Consider the following 23823-nt stretch of genomic DNA (forward strand, 5'->3'; position numbering starts at 1 on the left):
GCCATGTATCTATCTACATGATATTTTGGAAGCTTTCGACGATTCAAGATACGCGGGAGGCAGCTTACAGCTTAACCAGACGCAGCAGGAAGGTAGCGTTCTGTACCTCTTGCTCTTCTTGCGAGATGGTTCCCTCTTCCTCGGCACTAGGAGCCTGACCATCAACCAGCGTACGCTGATCAAGAGGCCGACGCACAGCCTTCTCAATGGCTGAAGACTGAGACTTGAAAGCCTCGTCAAGCCCGATGTTATCCGGGTCAGTGAGGACGGTGTACTCCATCTTCACGTCGTCAGTGGGAACCAGGCCAGCCTTCTTGCGGAGGCGCTGGACACGGTTAATGATCTCTCGACCAATGCCCTGGTGGGCCAGCTCGGGGTACAGGTTTGCATCGAGAATAGTCATCACCTCGGCGTCGGTGTTAGGTTCCATGCCAGCTGAGCCTGGGTTCTCCTTGAGACCGCGCTTCACGACGAGGTCGCCGGCTACTAGCTCGATGCCATCGACAGTGGTCTTTCCATTTGTGAGGTACGCCTTGACATCATCGCTAGACAGAGAAGGCAGGGCCTTCTTGACCTTCTGGACATCCTTCTTCAATTTCTTGCCAAGCGTAGGCCAATCAGCATTGACGCTGTATTGGACATTGTACTTATCCTCATCACTAGATAAAACGAGATCAAGGACGTTGAGCTCTTCCACAATGTAGCCTTCGAGTGACTTGACGTCGTCCAGGTATTGAGGATCGTTGTGGATCACAACGAGTGTTTTGAGAGGGGTCTTGAGCCCAATGGAACGACGCTCGCGGGACACGCGGCCAAGTTCAATGACCTTCTGCATACGTGCGACACGACGCTCCACAACCTCGTCGAACAGCTCTTGGCGAACCTCAGGGAAGGAAAGGAAGTGGACACTGCGGTTGTCTTCGGCGCGCAATGATTCAGGGATGTGTGGGAGCAAGCGCTGGTAGATATTATCGGTGATGAAAGGGGTAAAGGGCGCCAGGCCTCGAACAAGAGTGTATAGGACCTCAAAAAGAGTGTTCAAAGCGTGAAGGGTATCCTCAACACCATTCTCGCCCTTGAGACGCTTGCGGTTGAATCGAATGTACCAATTGGTCGTTTGTTCAATCAGCTCCAGAACTATGTAAGTGTCAGCGTATGTTCAAATCCATATCTATAAAGATAAACTCACGTCTTGGGACGACTGTGTACAAGCGGTACGCATGCATCTCCTGGTTCACATAGAGGATGAGACTCTGTGTAGTGGCAAGAATCCATCTATCCATGACGTTGGTGTTCGAAGCCTCGGCCTTGGGATCAAAGACGAAGTCGACGTTGGAAGTCTTTTTGATCAAAGCCACTTGACCCTCAAAGAACTTATAGCTGTTCCACAGAGGTAGAAGCACTTTGCTCACGATTTCCTTCACGCCACTCTCCTTGAATCTCAATGGCTCCGCGCGGACCTGGCGCAAAAATAAATATCAGTACGTGCGTTATTAAAACAATCGATGAGATTACATACCACTGGGGAGTTGATCATGTACAAGCGAAGGGCATCAGAGCCGTACCGATCGATTACCAAGGAGGGGTCAGGGTAATTCTTTAGTCTTTTGGACATCTTCTTGCCATCCTCGGCAAGCACAATACCCTAGATGAATGAATTAGTTTTTTCTTCCTTCGCCAAATAGGCTTGAAAGACACAAACATTGACAATGACATTCCGGAAAGGCAGCTTTCCAAACAAATGAGTCCCAAGAACAGTCAGGGTGTAGAACCAGCTATAGGCATGTTAGAATGAAAATTAAGTCGTTTAGGGTATTAGACGATTATAGAGATAGCGTACCCTCCTATAAAGCATTTAGTTAATTGATTGATTTGGCAAAAAAGAAGGGTAAACATACGGGTTTGGTCAAGTCCCTCTGCGATAAAGTCTCCAGGGAAACTTTCGTCGAACTTGTCCTTGTTCTCGAAAGGATAATGTTGGGAAGCATACTTTCGACAGTTAGTAGGTGTCTATCAACTGAAAAACAAAGAAACAAGAACTTACCGGCATGCTTCCAGACTCGAACCAGCAATCGAAAACCTCTGGCACACGGCGAAGAACGCCCTTGCCCTGCTTACTTGGGATAGTGATGTCATCCACTTTGTCTCGGTGAAGATCAAGAAGTTCTCCCTCGTAACCACTCAATTCCTTGAGCTCTTCGGAACTTCCGACCGCGACGACTTCCTTGAAGTCATCGCTGACCCACAAAGGAAGGGGCGTGCCCCAGAATCTGGAAAAATAGTTAGTCACTGGGATATATAGTCAAATTGTTTGATCAGTACCTGTTCCTGGAAATGTTCCAATCACGAGCATTCTGGATCCAGCTTGCAAATCGTTTGTCCTTGACGAATGATGGGACCCAGTGAGACTCTTCAATGCCTTGAAGCATTTGAGGGATGATCGGGGTGATCTTGACGAACCATGAAGGCACAGCTCGATAGATCAAAGGAGTGTCGGATCGCCAACAGAAAGGATAACTGTGAGTAATCTGACTATCCACGAGAAGACGGCCAGTGCCCTTCAGGTGTTTAATGATTGCCTTGTCGGCCTCCTTGACATGTTGGCCAGCGAATTCACGCACTTCCGCGGTGAACCTTCCGGTCTCATCGACGGGGTTTGGTGCAGGACGAGTAGGTGAAATGACTTCGTGCTTGACGGCAACTTGGTAATCGTCCTCACCAAACGCTGGGGCTTGGTGAACAATACCAACACCGGCATCTGAAGTGACATACTCATCATTCAGGACTTTGAATCCATGGTCCTTGAACTCATCGTAGAAATAGTCAAAAAGAGGTTCGTACTTCCAGCCCAGCATCTCAGAGCCCTTGATCTTTTGAACGATCTTAAACTTTGCCTTCTTAGGGTCTTTGTAGATCGTACGCAACAGACTCTCAAGGAGGATGTAGTGCTTCTTAGTAGCTTCATCAAAGATCTTGACATATTCAAAGTCAGGATGAGCACACAGTCCAGTGTGAGCTGCAAAAGTCAGTAACAATGAAAATACACGGCAATTCCGTGTCTACTCACAAGGCAATGTCCAAGGAGTAGTAGTCCATGCCAGCAGACAAGTGTCGGGATCATCAAGCAAGGGGAATGTGACAACAACTGCTGGGTCTTGAACATCCTTGTAGTTCTGCTGGGCCTCAAAGTTGCTGAGAGGGGTATTGAGAGCAGTTGAGTAAGGCATGACCCGGTAGCCTCGGTAGACCAAACCTTTGTCGTACAGCTGCTTGAAGACCCACCATACAGACTCCATGAAGGTGGTATTCATAGTCTAGAAGTGTCAAAGTAGTCACACATTAGCCTCACGGAAAGCGTTGCCAACTGCGCCTTGGCTGGAAAGGAAAGGGCATACCTTGTAGTCATTGTCGAAGTCAATCCAACGGCCAAGTCGCTCAATAGTCTAATAAGATTTAGTATTTGGTCAATTGAGCACCTCGATGACGACTGACCTGTCTCCATTCTTCACTGAAGCGCATGACAATAGCCCTGCATTCAGCATTGTATTGCGCGATTCCAAGCTTTTCAACGGCCTCTAGACCACTCATGCCAAGCTTCTTGTCGATTTCGTATTCGACTTTTTAGGTCAGTACTATGCCCAGCGAGCAAATTAACAAATAAAACTAACCTGGGACGCCGTGGCTGCGATTTGTTAGCTTTGTCCGCTTGGTGCACATGTGTCCTATTCGAGTATTCAACTCACGTATCCCATCCAAATCGTCGTTCCACGTGATAACCCTTCATGCTCCAGTATCTCGGGATAATGTCCTTGATCGTAGATGCCAGCAAGTGACCATAGTGGGGAAGACCTATGACATGTCAGTGGATGTTGGTTAGGGAGATTCGCATACATACCAGTCGCAAATGGAGGACCATCTAAAGTGTTTCAAAAAAAACGTCAGAGTGGGAAAAATGTAGAAAATTGTGAGCGAAATGGGCATACCTAGGCTACATATTCGTTAGTTCGCGGATTCGAGAGCTGCACGGTTCAAGGGCACTTACAAAGTGAATGGTTGGCGGCCCTGAGACAGCTCAAGCTGTCGTTGGAAGGCATCAATCTCCCTCCACCGATTGAGGATGACCTCCTCCTCGGCGGGAAAATCGATAGACATGGTGCTTTTTGGATAAAGAAGTTCCAAGTCGAGTGAGTACAAGGAGCCGATAAAAATAAGACTCACGAGCCTGACTCACCCCGCCATAATTTTGCCAGTGTGTGTGCGTCTACCGCCTTGTGTTCTCACCGCCCTAGTTTACCCCGCTGTGCTTTCTATACTCCCACGAACGATAAAACACCTTTTGGAATAAAGAATCTCTCAATTGGTGATTGAAAATTTGGTTGGAGTTTTTTTGATCGGCGGAAGCCCCTTTGTGCAATCAAATTAAAGTGTTACATACGACTGGCATATCGAATGGTATGGTCTAATCTACATCATCTTCCTCGTTCTCATCCTCATCATCTTCATCCTCATCTTCGGAAACTTCTTGGCCAAGCTCTTTCAGGCGTTTCTGTAAGGTCTATGTTAGCTCATATGGACATTTTGAGGGTTTTGTCATGTATATATCGCAAATCTTACCTTATCCTTTTCTCTTTTCGCCTCCAAATCGCCGAAAACAATTAACAAATCATCCAGTTCAGTCTGGGTCCCGATACGCGCTTCCTCCTTCTCTTTGGCTTCAGACTGCGCCTTCGCCAGCTGTGTTTCCACTTCTTTGCGTGCATCGGCTTCCTTTTGAGCTTTTGATTCGGCCTCTTTCCTTCTGCTTTCGGCCTCCTTAATCTTGCTCTCCGCATCCTTTGCTTTGCCTTCGGCCTCTTTTGCCTTACTCTCGGCTTCCGAAGCGCGCTTTTCCAACTCGGATATCTTTGATAAGAAATTGTCGTTGACAGCGTCAACGTCCTTTGGTGGATCTCTCCTTAACCTCCTTCAGTTCGGACTGAAGAATATCGTTCTTCCTTTTGAGTTCGGCTGTCTCGGATTCATGTTCACTTTTGGCTGCAGCCAGGCTAGACTCTAGGCTTTCGATTGTTTTCTTATAATCTGACATGTTTGCTTCATGTCCGCTCTTAGCAGTAGCAAGAGATGATTCTAAGGTTTCAATCTTGACCTTGTAGTCGGCTATGCTTGCGTCATGTTCGCCCTTGCTCGAGGCAAGTGCGGCCTCCATGCTCTGCAATTTCTGCTGAAGGTCGGCCACTTGTGCTGCATGATCCTCTCTGGAACGGGTGATGATTGACTCGAGCTTCTGGATTGTTTCCTGGAACCCAGCACTGTCACCAGTATATTGCTCTTGCAATTTGGTAAGTTGGGTTTCCAAACCGCGAATCGTAGAGTGCAGGCCAGCTGTCTCCTTCTCGTGGTGTTCTCGAACTTTGGCGCTCTTGGTTTCATACTCGGCGGCAGCCTGCTTGAGCTGGTTATCGATAGCACGAAGCTGCTCATTATGCTGCTTGAGAAGTTCGTTCTTCGACTGTTGGTATTGTTCTTCGAGTCTAGACAGTTCTTGTCCATGGGAGTAATGTAAAGCCTGCTGACTCTGCTGGGCTTTAGAAAGTTTCCCATGCACTTGACTCTTTGGTCTTTCGGTGGTCTGAAAGCTCCTGATCGAGTTTCCGCTGAACATCAACCAGATCGCTCTCCAGCTTCTGGATAGATTGGCTCCGGTCTTCAAGCTCGGCACGCAAGGTATCCACAAGGTCTCGCGAGATGCCCTTTTCGACTCCATTTGCCACAACAGATATTTCAAAGCCGGGTTCACGATCGATCGCCCGAATCAGACGACTGAAGTTGTCCTTGAGGAATTCCACGAAAGCGCGATCAAAGAATACCTCGGGAAGTCCCCCTTCCAGTTGTCCAACAGCTGTCTGCGGGAGCACCTCGAAATCGCGGACCAAGGGACATTCGCGGAGTTTCGTGATCTTATCGATATATTGCTCTCGCCCTAATTGGTCGAGAAGCAATTTGTGCAGAGTGACTCGGGGAATTGGTGAATCTCTTGTAGAAAATTCGTAGATAATCCCGAGCAAGGCTGTGCAGAGACCGGGTACCAGCCTGCTTGGGGTCCGTTGATGCTTGATCTCTTGTAAGAGAGTTTGAATAGAACTTCCCTCTCCGAGAAGATCATTGACAACGTCCGGATCTTCGAAGAGCCAGCCACAAAGTAACATCAGATAGCCCACGGTGATTCTTTCATCGTCCCCGCGTTGCAGACCAGTGATCAAATTTCCAACCACAGACTGAACACTGGTAACGACTTCTTCACCGCTCTCCGCATCACCTTCGGTGACCTTCATGGCTGCCGCTTTTGCCTCGGAATCATCAAATATCAAATGGAATAACAGCACACACGCCATCCATACTTGATAAGGATCGGCATTGCCCCGCGACTCAGGGGCAGTGAGCAAGACTGAAATGATATTTGGGATTCGATCTTGCCCGCTAGTATGACCCTCGATTGCACGACGCAGAACATGCATACGAATACCAGGATGGTGAGCAAAGAACGCTTTCATGCATTCACAAGCTGCCAAACGTGCATCCAGTAGATTGTTGGGCGATGGTTCCAAGCTCAGCTTCAAGAATGCCTCGATCACATTAATGCGCTCCGGTTCAGCTGTTCCATTGGTGGCTGGGTCTTGAGGTTTCCGCGAACCCCATACAACTTCAATATCACCAAACCTCTCTTGAAGGGGAGAATTTCCACGAATAAGGTCAGCGCAGGTCGCCAAAGCTTTGGACGTAACGCTGACACTGAATCTTTGGCCGAAGGCAATACTGAGAGCCTGTTCAGTGACACCATGTTGCCAGAATGCTGTCTGGTTGCTGGGAGTTCCTTTTCCGCCACGGATTAAAAACAGTTGAATGATAGTCAAAAGGCCCCAAACATTCTTGTCACGGTGAACAAGTGTATATTGCGGTGTAGCTTCCTCACCCTCGTGCTCAAGTTGGCATTCGATCAATAGCGTTGTGATCTTTGGCACACATCCTGTCTCCCGAAAATATGACTGGTTTGAAACATTGTACCTCAGGAGATGTGCGAGAAGGGAGAGACAGTCTTCGACGACTTCGGTACCAAGCGTTAACGAACCTTCCGCATCGATCAAGGAGAAGAGAATTTCGAAGGCATTCTCGAAGGCAACGAGCTTCTGCAATTCTTCTGAAGCAGGCGTCAAGGCGATGAGCAAGATTAGGGCCTCTGCGTATCGATGAGACGACGTCATTAGATCCGGCCTAGGTATAGCGACAGCTTGAAGACGAGGATATCATACCGTTACGAACTGGCTCTCTCGAGTCCGTTAATACATTCACAAGCCGTGAAATACCCAGCGGGGCCGTTAATATACACTCTTGTGTTCGTTCGGGTCTTGCACCGGAGATGTGGGACATCAATTGGAGAGAGTATAGCCGGGAATAAAAATCTCGTGTCTCAAGAAGATCTAGCAAAATTGTGATGTTGTCTTGCCTCTGGGTAAACTCATCTGCCAACCACAGGGCAATTTCATCCGAAGCTTCGGGACTGGACTCATCAGGAGTAAAGAGCATCAACAGGGTTTCAAGGACCACTTTAGTGGTATCCACATCCTCGCCATCATTGCGCAAGGTGCTGATCAATGATCGCAGTCCTCCGGAAGCGACGGACGCGGGATAAAGCTTCGCAAAGCTCCGTAGGCCTTGAATGGCAGCCCGTCGATCTTCTAACAACGTGGCGCTTTGGAGCCTATTGCTCAGGATGTCGATAGTATCTGTGGCCGTTTGTTTGGCCGGGGCCTGTGATTCAAGGATTCGGAACATCGCAGGTTTGTATTATCATGGTCACCGCCGGCCAAGGGCAAAAGAATTGGTTAGCATCAAAAAATAAGGCCAAATAAACAGTGCGGCGGCGCCGATGGCAGATGGGGGAATCGTTTGCAGTAAAACTGACCGCCTGAGCTTCAGGTATGCCACCGCCTTCCGGAATTAATCTTGCAGATGAACCGGGGCGCATTGCAGCTTATATATTGCTTTTGTTAAGACTCAGATTTTGAAGTGGATTTCAAAAAAATGTATCAATCTTACAAGGTATGCACTATTACACCATCGGACTAGATTCGAAGAAATTAGCCAAAAGAATTATGACCTCCTTCAATCTTAAGAGACAGGCATGTCCTAGAATCTTAGTGGGTCCCGGGGCCGTTCATCCACGCATGACTAAGGATATCGGAGCTAAACTTATCTCGCCGCAGAGACTTTCCAATTCCCTCAACACCCGCATTTTCGCACTGCGATCCTTGACGCGGTTGCATATACATCTTGTCTGGCTTGATTGTAGTGTCAAATTTGACATTGCATTGGGTACCACTTCCAGCTTAGGTTGCTGTGCTTTCTAGCACTACCCAGGCCATCTTTCCGCTCTCGAGGCCAGGCGTTTCAAGCAACGCGCCGAGTCCACAAACTTTGATCCACGACAAGTCGTGACACCACCAATATGGGTGTCCCCGCGCTTTTCCGATGGCTATCGAACAAGTATCCGAAGATCATTTCACCGGTGATCGAGGAGTTGCCGCAAGAAGTTAACGGTGAACAAATCCCGGTTGATACGACGCGCCCCAACCCCAATGGAGAGGAGATGGATAACCTTTACTTGGATATGAATGGAATCGTCCATCCATGTACCCATCCCGAGGGTCGCCCACCGCCAGCCAACGAGCAAGAGATGATGCTGGAGATTTTTAAGTACACTGATCGCGTGGTCAACATGGTTCGCCCACGGAAACTTCTGATGATCGCTATCGGTGAGTACAATCTAATGACTATTGCTACTGCATGTAAAGCTTTCGCTAACGGCGGACTCCGCGTATAGATGGTGTTGCCCCAAGAGCAAAGATGAACCAGCAACGTTCCCGTCGATTCCGATCCGCGCAAGAAGCTAGAGAAAATGATGAGAAGAAGGAAGAACTTCAGAAACTTATTGCCAAGCAGCAAGCCGCAAAGGGCGCCGATGCAGTTATGCAAGAGGAAGTGATCCAGAAGACATGGGACAGTAACGTCATCACTCCTGGAACACCTTTCATGGACATCCTTTCTGCTTCCTTACGCTACTGGATAGCCTACAAGCTCAATACGGATCCTGCGTGGGAGAAGTTAAAGATTATCATCTCTGATGCCACCGTTCCTGGTGAGGGTGAACACAAGATCATGGAGTTTGTGCGGTCCCAACGAGCATCTCCAGAGCATGACCCCAACACTCGCCATGTCATTTATGGTTTAGACGCTGATTTGATCATGCTTGGTCTTGGCACCCATGAACCTCACTTTCGCGTTTTGCGTGAAGACGTTTTTTTCCAGGAATCTAAGCCTCGAGCGTGTAGGTTATGTGGACAGACCGGACACAAGGCCGAAGAGTGTACTGGCAAGGCGAAGGAAAAGACTGGAGAGTTTGATGAGAAGCAAAATGCCTCTCCACTCAAGCCCTTCATATGGCTTCATGTCTCAGTTCTGCGTGAATATCTCGCTGCTGAGCTTCATGTCCCTAACCAGCCATTTCCATTCGATCTCGAAAGAGCGTTGGATGACTGGGTCTTCATGTGCTTCTTTGTCGGAAACGATTTCCTGCCCCACCTACCTGCTCTAGATGTCCGTGAGAATGGAATCGACACCCTACTTGCTGTTTGGCGTGACAATCTTCCGGCTATGGGGGGGTTACCTCACGCAGGATGGACATGTTAACTTCCCGCGAGCGCAGATGATCCTGCAGGGTGTTGCCAAGCAAGAGGACGCAATTTTTCGACGCCGCCGGCAGGCAGAGGAGAGGAGGAGGCAAATAACAGAAGACGGAAAGAGCAAGATCAGGCTCGTGGTGAACGCAACGAACGTGCCCAAAAGCGCAGACGCAGCTCTCCCAGCTACGATAACAAGGCTCATGGTAATGATGGGCCACCACCTGGACTGGAGCTTATCACGCCTGGTCGTGGTCACTTGGCTAAAGAAACGAGAGAATTGACCCACAGTATGGTTACAAACCGTGGCAATGTTTATCGCGCCAATATGGAAAACAAGAGCGCCGCAGCTGTATTGAAGAGTAAACTCATGCAAGGCTCGCAGAGTAACTCTACTGCGGATGCTTCAGAGGCAGATAGTGTCGCTATCAACGGCGAGGCTTCAAATAAGGCAGCCGAGCCTACTTCACCTTCAGTTCTCGGTAAAAGAAAGGCTGACGAGGAAGAGGACGACCAACCGGATGAGGAGGTCGGAACTCCTGGCAGAGACTCTCCTCCTCCGCCTGCCCCCAAGCCCCAAAACGATGAGTCTCCTCCGGACACTGTGAAGCTATGGGAGCCCGGATATGCCGATCGATACTATGAGCAGAAATTCGGTGTCGATCCCAATGACCATGAGTTCCGTCACAAGGTTGCCCGGGCATATGCGGAAGGCCTGGCATGGGTACTTCTGTACTATTTCCAAGGGTGCCCTTCGTGGACATGGTACTACCCATACCACTATGCGCCTTTCGCTGCGGACTTCGTGGACATTGCTGATATGAAAATTGATTTCAAGAAGGGTCAGCCTTTCAAGCCATATGAGCAGTTGATGGGCGTTTTGCCAGCATCATCGAACCACGCACTACCCTCTGTATTCCATGATCTTATGAGCAACCCGGAGAGTGAAATCATTGATTTCTACCCCGAGGATTTCCCTGTAGACTTGAACGGGAAGAAGTTCGCGTGGCAAGGCGTTGTCTTACTTCCATTCATTGACGAAAAACGCCTCCTGGGTGCCATGGAGAAGAAGTACCCCCCTTCTCACTGAAGATGAACGTAGTCGCAACACTCACGGTCAGGATGTTCTTTTACTATCGGAGGCGCATCCGCTTTATCAAGATCTTGCGAATAAATTCTACTCCAAGAAACCCGGGCCTGCGGAATACACAATGAACATGCGTATCAGTGATGGGTTAGCTGGTATTGTTCAGCGCAATGAAACTCACATCCCTCACGGGACTTTAGTTTCGAATCTGGAGGAATACGGCATGCCCAGTCTCGACGATGACCGCAGTCTCACGTAAGAGCCTATCTCGTTTTTCACTTACCCTCGCTTATGCATATGCTTACAATGACTCGCAGTGTAAATTACAAGATTCCAAAATCTACTCACCTTCACAAGTCTATGCTCCTCCGCGGCGTCAAGTTCGCCACGCCAATGTTAAACCAAGGTGATGTCCGCGCCGTCCAAGGTCGCGCGCAGCATTCAGGCCGCTCTTTCGGTGGAGCTCCCCTCAACGGTCGAGGACGCGGTGGCCGCATGGATTACAGCTCATCGGATCGGCCCAACCCCTTTGCAGCGCACCTTGATCCCCGGTTCATGCAACCCCCTTCTGGCTGGGTTCCTCCTGGTCAAGGAGCTGGGGATTTCTCCCGAGGACCACCTCCGCCCCAACGTGGAGGAATGTCGCACCATAACCAAGGCTATCCACAGTACCCTCAAAGCTACCAGCAGTTCCCTCAGGGCTATCAAGGCCAGGGCGGATATGGTGGCAATCATCAAAACCATGGGAATTACGATAATAATCGAGGGGGCCGAGGCTCTTATCGTGGCAACAAGCCCCGCGGTCGCGGTGATTATTCCTCTAACTATCGCGGAGGTAGTGGAGGCGGTAGTTACGGCCGCTATTGAGTGCTATCACCACGCTTACAGGGCGTTTGACTGCCATTTGACTGGAGCTGGAACCAAGGAGCATAGTCCTCAGAATATGGGAATGGAGGTGTTGCGGAGTTCATAGGAACAATCTGATCTGATTATTATTCTTACCAATATATAACGTAGCAGGAACTTTCATGTTGTCCCTAGCCAATAGTCGTCCCTTTCCAAAGACTAAATCAACCACCCCCGCCTCAGTACTCTAAGCACAATTGGAGAAGTTTAGCTCCGAAACGTCCGTACGTCACATGTCACAGAGTGAGAGCTAGGTCCTTTTGACTCAGCGAGTAACAGCTAAATGGTGAGCTCCCTTATCTTTCTTTTCATGCGGCTATTCATGCAAGTCTCATACGATGGCAACTACAACTGCAACAAGAGAGGAGCTTCCAGTCGAACAACAAATGTCCATCCTCTTGCCCAATTTGCTGGACCAGCAACGGCAGCCGTCACCTGGAGCAACCTCGGAACCTCTCCGCACTCAACCTGCCCCTTCCGCGGAACCCAAATATCCAACAGGCTCTAAGTTTTGGTGCACCGTCCTTTCACTATGTGTGATTATGATTCTAGGTGGCCTAGATGCCAACATTGTCGCTACAGCTGTGCCGAGCATCACCAATCACTTCCGTACCGTTGCTGATGTGGGATGGTACTCATCTGCATTTCGACTCTGCACCTGCGCGTTCCAGTTCGGGTTTGCAAAGCTCTATAAACATTTCTCGATCAAGATCGTCTTCTTATTCACCAACGTCATTTTCCTCGTCGGCTCTTTACTCTGTGCCACAGCGACTTCATCGACTATGTTCATTGTAGGGAGAGCGGTAACGGGTCTGGGGTTTTCAGGAGGCTTAGCTGGGTGTTATGCTGTTATAACGCATATTATACCACTCAACAAGCGGCCGGTGTTCGCGGGATTAATGGCGTGTGTGGAATCGCTGGCAATCATTTCGGCGCCCATAGTAGGTGGTGCATTGACGCAGTTTCTGGGGTGGAGGTGGTGTTTCTGGTAAACTAGTTTCATCGCAGACGTGGACAAGATAGCTTACAGCTGACTTTTCTGCAGGATTAATCTCCCCATTGGAGGGATATCACTGGCGGCGCTACTTTTTCTTTTCTCGGATCCAAGAACAAGTCAAGAGGACAACCTTACATTCGCTGAAAAGATCAGAGAGGTTGATCTAATCAGTAACTGCATATTCATCCCATCTTTAACAGCACTTTTTCTCGCACTATCTTGGGCTGGAACAAAATATCCTTGGTCAGATGGGAAAGTAATTGCATTATTCGTTGTTTTTGCTGTTCTCCTCATCGCCTTTTTCTTTAATCAATACCGACGTGGAGACTCGGCAGCACTCCCTTTTCGCATAATTACAAATCGAAATGTTATTGCTGGTTTCGTCTTTACAGCGTGTACTAACTCGATGACAAACGTTTTGGAGTGGTACTTGCCAACGTATTATCAAGTCGTCCGGTCTCATGTATGACCCTTGGCCAGCACTTGACTGAAATACCCTCACTGACGATTTCCAATCTTTCTAGACCCCAAGTGAGAGCGGCTACCTGATGATCCCTATCCTTGTTGGGATGATGCTCGGCCTCTTCCTTCAGGGAATTGGCACTACAACGTTCGGCTACTACGCCCCCTTCATGATCTTCGCTTCCGTGTGCATGCCAGTTGCCTCGGGTTTAATGACAACATACAATCTACACTCGTCCCTAGCAAAGATCATCCTATATTCCGGGCTTGTAGGGTTCAGTGGCGGCATCGGCTTCCAAGGGCCCCAAGCAGCTATGCAGACAACCTTGAATACCGCAGATGTCAACATTGGGATCGGGGTTATCTTGTTCGGGCAGAGTATGGGGCCGGCTGTGTTCGTCGCTATTGCACAGGTGATATTCACAAATGAATTGTCGTCAAGTTTAGAAAATGCTATACCGGGTCTGTCGGCTGCTTATATCGAACAACATGGACTTGGTGATATTAAGAGCCAAGTTCCTGCGCAACGTTTGGGTGAGGTTCTGAGGGATATTGACCGGAGCTTGACGCACACCTGGTACCTCCTGTCGCTTTAGCCTGCACGACAATGGTGGGAAGTCTTCTGATCGAGTGGCGCTCGGTCAAACAGAAGCAGCCGTGAAGGAAAGGCATGACGGAAAAGGTCGAATGCTAAAGCTTGCAGATAACTTTGTCTTCGCAATGAATATTCATGCCCCTTGAGCGCTTTTTAAAACAAAGCAATAATCTCCTCTGGACCAACACGAGTAACAGCCATAGCTTTGCAAAAAGCTAAGGACTTCTCTGAAACTGTGCGGCCCACTTCAGTACAATCTACTTGAAAGCGTCATATTTGAACTAACTCATATATAGGTCTGCATTTGCTATACATTTTCAGGTGGGCCAGTTGAATTATCATTCAAACGTGTGCATTACGGATTCCGAACTTTTTGATCGAGCCTTTGCCATAAATTTGCAAGGATTGAACTACCTTATCTAATTTAACAAGAACTTTCGGGTTGTCCCTAGTCGGTAGCCGCCCCTTTCTTAAGGCTGAGTAGATCAACAAACCACGTAGGCATGATTGGGGATATCACATAATTATGTTGTTTCTTGGCACCTCAGTAAGCAGAAAAAGAGCTGCTTTTTGAATTTTCTATATTAGGGCAAGATCTACACGGCCTGACGGCGGATGTCAGGGAGCTGCATCACAATGCTCAAGGCTTGTGGATGGCTGCGCATGCGAGGGTGAAAGCCGATGATGGCAGATTAAAGCGACTAGTGATATTATGGGCAAGCCTTTGCGAGACCAGGAGTTAACTATTGCCAATTAGTGGCCACAGAAGTGCATCCATAGTGCCACCCAGATCATTTGAGTCAGAAGGCGGTCAAGGCTCACCGCGGCGAGATCGGAGGGGTTTTTCGATTGAGTCAGGGTCTCTTGTTTTTTTTCCCAAGCATCTTCCTGGTCGTGTTTGCTGGGTAACACATCTGACCCTTATTTCTGATTCCCAGGTAAGCATTGGCTATCTCTGCCTCTTTCCAATTAACAACGGTCCTCAATCATCACTGTTGTGTGCACACCTTGCATCGCTAGCTCCGTTGGTGGGGTTTAACCAGTCAACTTCCCTCGGAAAGTCACCAAAGCATTTTATACTGACAAAACGCGTAGAATGAATTAAGCAGAGACAATTAAACCCCGGAATCGTCGTCAGATCTACAACCCTTCTCGCCACCATGAGTGAGCCCACCAAGATCAGCATCTTGGGCCGGGAGAGCATTGTCGCTGATTTTGGTCTGTGGCGCAACTTTGTCGCGACAGACCTGATCACCGGCCTGCCCTCGACCACCTATGTCCTTGTTACCGATACAAACCTCGGATCGATATACATCCCTGCCTTCGAGAAAGCCTTCGAAGCTGCTGCCATTTCGGTTTCGCCAGCTCCTCGTCTTTTGACCTATAATGTCGCACCGGGAGAGAGCTCAAAATCCCGCCAAACAAAAGCCGGTATTGAGGATTGGATGCTAAGCCAAAACCCACCATGCGGCCGTGATACAGTTGTCATCGCGCTTGGTGGTGGTGTCATTGGGGACCTGACTGGTTTCGTAGCGGCCACCTACATGCGCGGCGTTCGCTATGTGCAGGTGCCTACGACGCTTCTGGCCATGGTGGATTCCTCAATTGGCGGGAAAACAGCCATTGACACTCCATTAGGCAAGAACTTGATTGGTTCAATCTGGCAACCGTCAAGGATTTACATCGATCTCGAATTTTTAGAAACCCTTCCTGTGCGAGAGTTCATCAACGGTATGGCTGAGGTGATCAAGACTGCCGCCATCTCAAGCGAAGAGGAGTTTACCGCGCTCGAGGATAATGCAGAGGCTATTCTGAGCGCAGTCCATAGCGAAGTGAAGCCTGGAAGTGGCCGCTTTGATGGGATTCGAGATATTCTCAAAGCCCGAATTTTGGCCTCCGCTCGTCACAAGGCGTACGTTGTCTCTGCCGATGAGCGTGAGGGTGGCCTTCGCAACCTTTTAAACTGGGGTCACTCCATCGGCCATGCTATCGAGGCGATCTTGACCCCCCAGATTCTCCATGGAGAGTGTGTTGCTATCGGGATGGTGAAGGAAGCAGAGCTCGCTCGTCACCTAGGCGTCCTTAAGGGTGTCGCAGTGGCCCGTATTGTCAAGTGTATCTCGGCGTATGGCTTGCCTACGACTATCAAGGATTCCCGCGTACGTCAGTTGACCGCCGGTAAACACTGCTCTGTCGAACAGCTTCTATTCAACATGGCCCTGGACAAGAAGAACGATGGTCCCAAGAAGAAGGTCGTTCTGTTGTCTGCAATTGGACGTACCTATGAGCCTAAGGCCAGTACGGTCTCCAATCAAGATATTGGTGTTGTTCTGGCTCCTAGCGTTGAGATCCAGCCTGGAGTGCCCAAGACTCTTAACGTTACCTGCGCTCCCCCAGGCTCAAAGAGTATATCTAACCGAGCCCTGGTTCTGGCTGCTCTCGGTTCTGGAACTTGTCGTATTAAGAACCTTCTTCACTCCGATGACACGGAGGTCATGCTTAATGCCTTGGAGCGTCTCGGGGCTGCAACTTTCTCCTGGGAAGAAGAAGGCGAGGTTCTTGTTGTGAATGGAAAGGGAGGGAATATTACTGCTAGCCCCTCACCTCTCTATCTTGGCAATGCTGGTACTGCATCTAGATTCTTGACAACTGTGGCAACTCTTGCCAAGCCAAGTACCGTTGAGGAAAGTGTCCTTACCGGTAACAGCCGCATGAAGCAAAGACCCATTGGGGATCTTGTGGATGCACTTACCGTGAACGGAGCCGGAATCGAGTACTTAGAGCGCAAGGGTAGCCTTCCGCTCAAGATTGCCGCTTCGGGTGGCTTTGCTGGAGGCAAGATTAACCTCGCTGCCAAGGTCTCTTCGCAGTATGTCTCCTCGCTGCTCATGTGTGCTCCGTACGCCAAGGAACCCGTTACCTTGAAATTAGTTGGAGGGAAGCCTATTTCGCAACCTTACATTGATATGACTACCGCGATGATGCGATCTTTTGGCATTAATGTGGAGAAGTCCACCACCGAAGAACACACCTACCACATCCCGCAGGCTAACTATGTCAACCCTGCTGAGTATGTTGTCGAGAGTGATGCCAGCTCTGCTACGTACCCTCTCGCAATAGCTGCTATCTCTGGCACAACCTGCACTGTCCCCAACATTGGCTCCAAGTCTCTTCAGGGTGACGCTCGTTTTGCCGTAGATGTTCTCCGGCCTATGGGCTGCACCGTCGAACAAACTGACACCTCCACTACAGTCACTGGACCCAGTAGCGGAATTCTTCGTCCACTTCCGAATGTTGATATGGAGCCAATGACCGATGCTTTCCTTACTGCGTCAATTCTTGCGGCTGTTGCTCGAGGCGAGGGCTCAAACCACACTACCCGTATCTACGGTATCGCAAACCAGCGTGTCAAGGAGTGCAACCGAATCAAGGCCATGAAAGATGAGCTTGCTAAATTTGGTGTGGTTTGCCGAGAGCATGATGACGGTCTTGAAATTGATGGAATCGAGCGCTCTACCCTCCGTCAGCCCTCTGGTGGCATTTTCTGTTACGATGATCATCGTGTGGCCTTCAGTTTCAGTGTCCTATCCCTCGTCGCTCCTAAACCAACCCTTATTTTGGAGAAGGAATGTGTTGGAAAGACATGGCCCGGTTGGTGGGATACCCTGAAGCAGATGTTCTCTGTCAGTCTTGATGGCAAGGAACTCACAGAAGAGGAACTCGCCGTTTCAACCCAGGAGGAAAAGGCAAGCGCTTCTATCTTCATCATCGGCATGCGCGGTGCTGGAAAGACCACTGCTGGAAGCTGGGTTGCCAAGAGCCTCGACCGCCCTTTCATTGACCTTGATACCGAACTTGAGAAGACGGAGAGCTTGACCATTCCAGACATGATCAAAGAACGCGGCTGGGAAGGATTCCGCGAGGCTGAGCTTGCTTTGCTGAAGCGCACTTTGCAGGATCGCCCAACTGGGTATGTCTTTGCTTGTGGTGGCGGTATCGTTGAGCAACCAGAGGCACGAAAGCTTCTCACTGATTATCACCAGAATAAGGGAATGTTCTTCTTGTCATGCGAGACATCAAGGACGTTATGGACTTTTTGCAGGTTGATCAGACCCGCCCCGCCTATGTGGAAGATATGATGGGTGTATGGCTTCGTCGTAAACCTTGGTTCCAGGAGTGCAGCAACATTCAGTACCATAGTCAACGAACAGACAAGAAAGACCTTGCTCTGGCATCGGAGGACTTCTACCGCTTCATGAAGGTGGTCACTGGCCAAGTGGATAATCTCAGTGAGATCAAGAAAAAGAAGCACTCTTTCTTCGTTTCCTTGACCCTGCCAGATCTTCGTGAATGTGCTGATATTCTGGGTGAAGCATGCGTGGGCTCGGATGCTGTTGAGCTGCGTGTTGATCTCCTCCAGGATCCTACCAGCGACAGTGACATCCCTTCCGTGGAGTACGTCGTTGAGCAGATTTCTTTCCTCCGTCGTCAAGTCTCGCTCCCTGTCATCTTCACTATTCGCACCAAGAGCCAAGGAGGTCGTTTCCCTGATGATGCTTACGAAGCTGCCAAACAACTCTACAGACTTGCCTTCCGTACAGGCTGTGAATTTGTTGATCTTGAGATCGCATTCCCCGATGAGTTGCTGCGCACTGTCTCTGAAATGAAGGGATACTCTAAGATTATAGCGTCGCACCACGACCCTCAAGGGAAGTTGTCGTGGGACAACATGTCCTGGATTCCATCTTACAATAAGGCTCTTGAATACGGCGATATTATCAAGCTTGTTGGTGTCGCTCGGACCTTGGAGGACAACAATGCACTTCGGAAATTCAAGAACTGGGCAGCCGAATCGCACGAGACCCCATTAATCGCCATCAACATGGGCGATAGTGGTCAACTCAGCCGCATCCTCAACGGCTTCATGACTCCGGTGTCTCACCCCAGTCTTCCTTTCAAGGCTGCCCCCGGCCAGCTCTCCGCAAAGGAGATCCGCAAGGGCCTTTCATTGATTGGCGAACTCAGGGCAAAGCAATTTGCAGTCTTCGGCTCCCCAGTCTCCGCCTCTCGGTCGCCACCCCTACACAACGCTCTTTTCGCCGAGACTGGCCTTCCTCACAGCTACGGACGTCTGGAGACTACCAATGCAGAGGATGTGAAGGACTTTATTCGAGCTCCTGACTTCGGTGGTGCATCTGTGACGATCCCCCTCAAGCTCGACATCATGCCTCTTCTGGATGAGGTCGCTCAAGAGGCCGAGATCATTGGCGCTGTTAACACCATTGTCCCCAAGGAAGAGAGTGGAAAAACACGTCTTATCGGCTACAACACTGACTGGAGAGGCATGATCAACTCGCTTCGCAACGAGGGCGTCTTTGGGTCTACTGGCTCGGAAGGTGCCATTGTTGTTGGTGGCGGTGGAACTGCTCGTGCCGCCATCTACGCTCTCCACCACATGGGTTATTCCCCTATCTATGTGATCGGACGTTCTGCGAGCAAGCTGGAGGGCATGATCTCGACTTTCCCCACAAACTACAACATCCGAATTGTCGACAACCCTAAGCAACTTGACGCCATTCCACGGGTTGCTATCGGCACTATTCCTGCCGATGGGCCCATTGACCCTAGCGTCCGGGAAACCCTCTGCCATATGTTCGAGCGTGCCCAAGAAGTCGATAACAACCCCAGTGAACTCGAGGCATCCCGTGTGCTTCTGGAGATGGCCTACAAACCCTCTGTAACTCCTCTAATGCAGCTAGCTGCTGATGCAGGCTGGAAGACCATTCCTGGCCTCGAGGTCCTTGTTGGTCAAGGCGTGCACCAGGTTTGTCTTTGCTTTTTCTAATCTAGTTAGTCATCTGAGCTAATCACGCCTCATAGTTCATTCACTGGACTGGTATTACTCCCTTGTACCACGTTGCAAGAGTAAGTACCAACCCTCCGTCCCATGCGGCTATTCATTTACTTTTCTCGAGCCCTAACATCTGTCAAATAGAATGCTGTCATGGGTAACGACTCTGCATGATTCAGTACATCTGTCAATATTGAAAATTATGATTTTGCAGCTTCAGATCGTTGCTGAGGCTTCTTTCCGGGCATCGGTTCGAACGGTACGATGTTGGCGGAGATGTCTGTGTTGCCCTGTAATTTTTCCTCTGCTGGGTAGTCACAAAAATTTTATTATTATCTTATGTTGCATTCTCCAAGGCCTTGCTTACTAGTGGTCTTCCACACTACCCTTCGCTGGGCAATAGTCGGCATAACTGATCCGTAGGGGAATCAAAACGAAGCTACCACACTGCAAATCCGGATGTAGTCAAATCAATACCATCCAGTCGCAACAATACCATTCTTCGCCCTATGTATTACATGGTTGACTGTGCCTTTACCTCCGGTCGCTTGGATATGGTGAGCCAGACGTCCCTCCAGTACCCAATTCCGCCCTTCACTATGAACTTGGCCTCGGGCTTATCCTTCGCTTGTTCTGGCTTGAATTGTCGGAAAAACTAAGAATAATCAGCAAAAGCCTATGGGGGGGGTGAAATAAAATTGAAAAAAAAAAAAGAATGATCATCTCGCGAACAGTGCCGTCTTACCTGTAGAGGGCCCTTGAACAGCTCCATCATCGCAATATCCCGTCCAAGACATACACGCGACCCATACCCAAACGCAAAGTTATACTTATTAAACAGTTTCGCCTGCGTCGGATCCAACCAGCGCTCCGGCCGGAACTCCTCCGCATCTTCACCATACAGCGCAGGGTCGCGGTGCACGATGTACGGGTTACACGAGATCTCCGTCCCCGCTGGCGCCAGTTTCCCATAGAGCTTCAGGCCCGGCTCCGAGACATATCGGGGAAAGATGTTCGGAGCTGACGGGCAGAGGCGCATCGTCTCCTTCACGCAACCCACGAAGAAAGGGAGATGCTCGAGGACTTCGCTGTACTGCGGAACCTCCGAGATGAGGCCCTTGCTCGACGCATCGTCGATCTCTTGCATCATGCGCTCGTAGGCCTCGGGGTTCGAGAGGAGGAACTGGATCAGCGCTTGGAAGGCGGTGCCTGTTGTGTCGGCGCCGGCTAGCAGGACCAGCAGCACTTCTGCGCGGATGTATTCGAGGTCCAGCGGGTTTCCGTCTTCGGTGCGGGCTTCAAGGAAGGTCTGTAGCAGGTCGGTCTGGGGGGGTCTTCTCGCCGGTTTGGATTTCCTCGAGGCGTTTGTTGATCAGGCGGTCGCGGAAGCGCATGAGGACGCCGATTCCTGAGTTGTCTTGGGGGGGTTGCGACGAGGTACTTTTTCAGAAATGTGGTTTTGATCCAGGAGGTGAAGGGGTGGAGCCGTGCGAGCACCCCAAATGCTGGGAGACCGTCATGGAATCCTTGGATCAAGCCGCCGATATCTTCTCCCTTCTCGATGAAACCGAATGGTGCGCCGAACCCGATCTCACTGATGATATCGTACGCCATGTATCTGTACGCGGTGTGAGTGTCCAGCTGGGTATCTGGAGATGGGGACCCCTACACTGCCCACCAAGCAAAGTCAAAAGGCTCGCCGGGCTTCGCAAAAGTTTCATCAAGCTTCTTGCTCCATTCCTTGATCCTGGCATCTATCAATGGCTCCATTTTCTTGACGTTTGTGAAGCTATACTTCTGGTTGTCAGCTAGACCCGTCCAAGTGACTTGATGGTTGCACTCACCGGCCCCGCAACATGTTTTCTGAAGACAGCATGGGTCTTATGAGACCTCATATTGAACAGGCTCTCATTTTCTCCGAAGCTGCCTGTGATGTAGTGGCCTGTTTTGTCGGCATTGCGGTGGTAAACCTCCGGAAGCTTCGAATGGTCGTTGACGAGTAGTAAGGTTGGGGAAACGCGTACGACAGGACCTAGGATGTTCTTCCATGAGAAAATATTTGACACACGTGATCAAGTGTATCGGACTCACCGTATTTCTTGGAAAGCTCGTAAAAGGTCAAATATTCAGTCTCCTTCAGGTTCTGAAAAGTAATCCAGAGCCTGGTGGCAGACGCCCAAAAAGGACCAGGAAACGCCGAGAGCGGATGGAAAAAGCGATAGTAAATGATTTGATAAGCGAACCTCAAAAGTACATAGGAAAGTAAAACGAGTACAAGGTTTGTGGCTGTCAATAAAGACAGCACGTTTTCTGCTAGACCCATGACTGTTGATGTTCGGATCTAACTCCAGCTTCTCAGCCAAGGAAGCCCGCCGGGGGGCATGAGATATAAGCGTCCAGCAAGATCAAACCCATCTCACGCAGCCCATTGAGTTGTAAGGGGTCATGCTCGATTGGCTAGTGAGCCCCGCTGGACTACTAGTACGGTGTACGTCTATCTGCGGTAACTCTTAGGGCATGCAATCCAGCAAGTCCAGGAGATCCACCAGAGTCTAGGACCGGACCCCGCCGAACGCATCCCCCTCCTTAACCGGATAGGCTCGTGCTATAAATCTGGTACTCTGTCAAGTTTTCCTATAATTCAGGAAAGCGGCTCACGAGCTTGAGACTCTCGGGAGGGGGAATAACCCCGACTTTCCACCTGTGCTCTCATGCAGATACCAAAACAGCCGTCCTTCCGTGCAATAGTGGACACATGCAAAGGCGAGAGAGAACACTGAGCCAATCAGCCATTTGTGGAAGACGCCCCCCGGGGAAGATACCACGACTGTCGAAAGCTACAGGGGTCGATTCTCGGTAACCGTTGGCGTCCATGGACAATAAGGATCGGCAGCACTACAGGCTCTGTTTGCGAGTTCCGATTCGTTGCATGCTGCCATTTACGTGGGAATACGCTTCTTTGTCCTTTTTTCTGGCGCAGCACCCTGTCAACGCCCCCACTTGGTCGGCACGATTCCAGCATCAGGCTACTGCGTAGAACGGGAGCGGGGCCGCTTGAACGATGGACTCCACTTCGACGATTTCACTGGGCAGCGTGGGGCTCGCCAAATTAGCCTGCACTTGGCGATGTTGAGGGTGGAACATCTTTCACGCTGATTTGGGGTGTTCCCACGAACAGGTTCATTTGGGTCCCTGTGCGGCAGGATGGTAGAGGAACCAAAAGGCACAGCCTGAAGACCAGTGTTCATCGAAAATGGATTCGCATCCAGATTAAGCCGAATTTAGTTGATGTCATTTTTACCCTCCTTCCTTAAGGCCCTGATCTCGGATAACATTAAAATGGGAAAATTCAAAAAAAAAAAAAAAAAAAAAAAAAGAAAAAAAAAAAAAAGAAAAAAAAAGCCAGGACCGTTGTGGTCTCCACTTCATTGACTTTCTGCCGCACATGTCGTCTCAAGAGGTTCTGCCCTTCGAGCATAGACCGCTGGACACTTTGCTATTTCGAGAATATCTCGGTTCGAAGGCAGTTCATACTTCTTTCCTAGCGCCGAGGGTCCAATGTACTGTGCATGGGTTCATCCAGGTCGCATCCCATTCGCCGTTTGGGCTGGACGAGCACAGATCTGCAGGCGGTCCACTGATACTCTTCTACACGAGGCGACAGCAACCTCTGTGTTTCACGGTCGGGATGTTAGGAGAGAAGAAAAACAGATCGTGAGATTACCCGACTTTGAAAACATGTGCTCTGGGCCCTTCACTGGAAGATAGCTTTTACGAAGCAGGAACTGTACGGGGATGGCTTTCTGGCTTGGACATCTGGGGCCCTAAAGAACTTTGTGATGCATCACACCTATTCAAACTCAATGATCTTCTCATCATTCCACGTCCCCGTGGGAACCGAACCCTGCAGGTGTCCAAAGTGTCACCGTTGCTGATCATCTCGATGGCTTACTCTACTACCAGTAATATTGGTCTTTTTCCGACGAAGTCCAATTTCGCTAAGGCTAGGCAGCGCAGCATGTGACAATGGCCACAAGAGCCCCGTTGGGCTAACACGGCTCAGGGGGAAGGTAACGTCGTCACGCAAGTCGATGTCACTTCTCGTGCAGATGGCTTGCGGGTGGAGTCGATGGCATTTAGGTCCCTTTCCTTTGGCACCCCGAGAGGATGGTAAACGGCAGAGATCAATAG

The 23823-nt window shown here is 49.8% G+C and overlaps 7 protein-coding genes across 7 annotated transcripts; 4 read left to right on the forward strand and 3 right to left on the reverse strand.

Annotated features, from left to right (window-relative positions):
- Window positions 1-64: 64 nt before the first annotated feature.
- On the reverse strand, window positions 65-4152 carry N7468_002412 (isoleucine--tRNA ligase ILS1; the record flags this gene model as incomplete). The annotated part of the gene is made up of 16 exons (XM_058471709.1): window positions 65-1137; window positions 1190-1460; window positions 1520-1645; window positions 1703-1775; window positions 1841-1844; window positions 1899-1989; window positions 2045-2270; window positions 2323-3016; window positions 3068-3314; window positions 3396-3443; window positions 3493-3617; window positions 3669-3682; window positions 3744-3849; window positions 3896-3916; window positions 3984-3988; window positions 4043-4152. 16 exons carry the CDS (start codon window positions 4150-4152, stop codon window positions 65-67), a joined length of 3234 nt encoding a protein of 1077 aa, XP_058334850.1.
- Window positions 4153-4459: 307 nt separating this feature from the next.
- On the reverse strand, window positions 4460-7830 carry N7468_002413 (uncharacterized protein; the record flags this gene model as incomplete). Its single annotated transcript, XM_058471710.1, has 5 exons — window positions 4460-4546; window positions 4615-4902; window positions 4961-5583; window positions 5606-7285; window positions 7308-7830. The coding sequence occupies 5 exons, from the start codon at window positions 7828-7830 to the stop codon at window positions 4460-4462; spliced, it is 3201 nt and encodes a 1066-aa protein (XP_058334851.1).
- Window positions 7831-8503: 673 nt separating this feature from the next.
- Window positions 8504-11688, forward strand: rat1 (5'-3' exoribonculease Dhp1; the record flags this gene model as incomplete). The annotated part of the gene is made up of 5 exons (XM_058471711.1): window positions 8504-8810; window positions 8879-9716; window positions 9756-10805; window positions 10963-11076; window positions 11139-11688. 5 exons carry the CDS (start codon window positions 8504-8506, stop codon window positions 11686-11688), a joined length of 2859 nt encoding a protein of 952 aa, XP_058334852.1.
- Window positions 11689-12065: 377 nt separating this feature from the next.
- Window positions 12066-12719, forward strand: N7468_002415 (efflux pump antibiotic resistance protein; the record flags this gene model as incomplete). The annotated part of the gene is made up of 1 exon (XM_058471712.1): window positions 12066-12719. One exon carries the CDS (start codon window positions 12066-12068, stop codon window positions 12717-12719), a length of 654 nt encoding a protein of 217 aa, XP_058334853.1.
- A 553-nt stretch (window positions 12720-13272) lies between these two features.
- N7468_002416 (efflux pump antibiotic resistance protein) lies at window positions 13273-13782 on the forward strand (the record flags this gene model as incomplete). The annotated part of the gene is made up of 1 exon (XM_058471713.1): window positions 13273-13782. One exon carries the CDS (start codon window positions 13273-13275, stop codon window positions 13780-13782), a length of 510 nt encoding a protein of 169 aa, XP_058334854.1.
- A 1159-nt stretch (window positions 13783-14941) lies between these two features.
- N7468_002417 (pentafunctional protein ARO1) lies at window positions 14942-19806 on the forward strand (the record flags this gene model as incomplete). The annotated part of the gene is made up of 4 exons (XM_058471714.1): window positions 14942-17774; window positions 17831-19605; window positions 19662-19706; window positions 19777-19806. The coding sequence occupies 4 exons, from the start codon at window positions 14942-14944 to the stop codon at window positions 19804-19806; spliced, it is 4683 nt and encodes a 1560-aa protein (XP_058334855.1).
- A 340-nt stretch (window positions 19807-20146) lies between these two features.
- N7468_002418 (cytochrome P450) lies at window positions 20147-21955 on the reverse strand (the record flags this gene model as incomplete). Its single annotated transcript, XM_058471715.1, has 6 exons — window positions 20147-20287; window positions 20378-20941; window positions 21067-21250; window positions 21302-21426; window positions 21477-21664; window positions 21724-21955. The coding sequence occupies 6 exons, from the start codon at window positions 21953-21955 to the stop codon at window positions 20147-20149; spliced, it is 1434 nt and encodes a 477-aa protein (XP_058334856.1).
- Between the last annotated feature and the right edge of the window lie 1868 nt (window positions 21956-23823).

This window comes from Penicillium chermesinum (assembly GCF_028974085.1).
Source record: "Penicillium chermesinum strain IBT 19713 chromosome Unknown utg000002l:1.0-5270490.0:1.0-5274688.0, whole genome shotgun sequence".
Taxonomy (NCBI): Eukaryota; Fungi; Ascomycota; class Eurotiomycetes; order Eurotiales; family Aspergillaceae; genus Penicillium; species Penicillium chermesinum.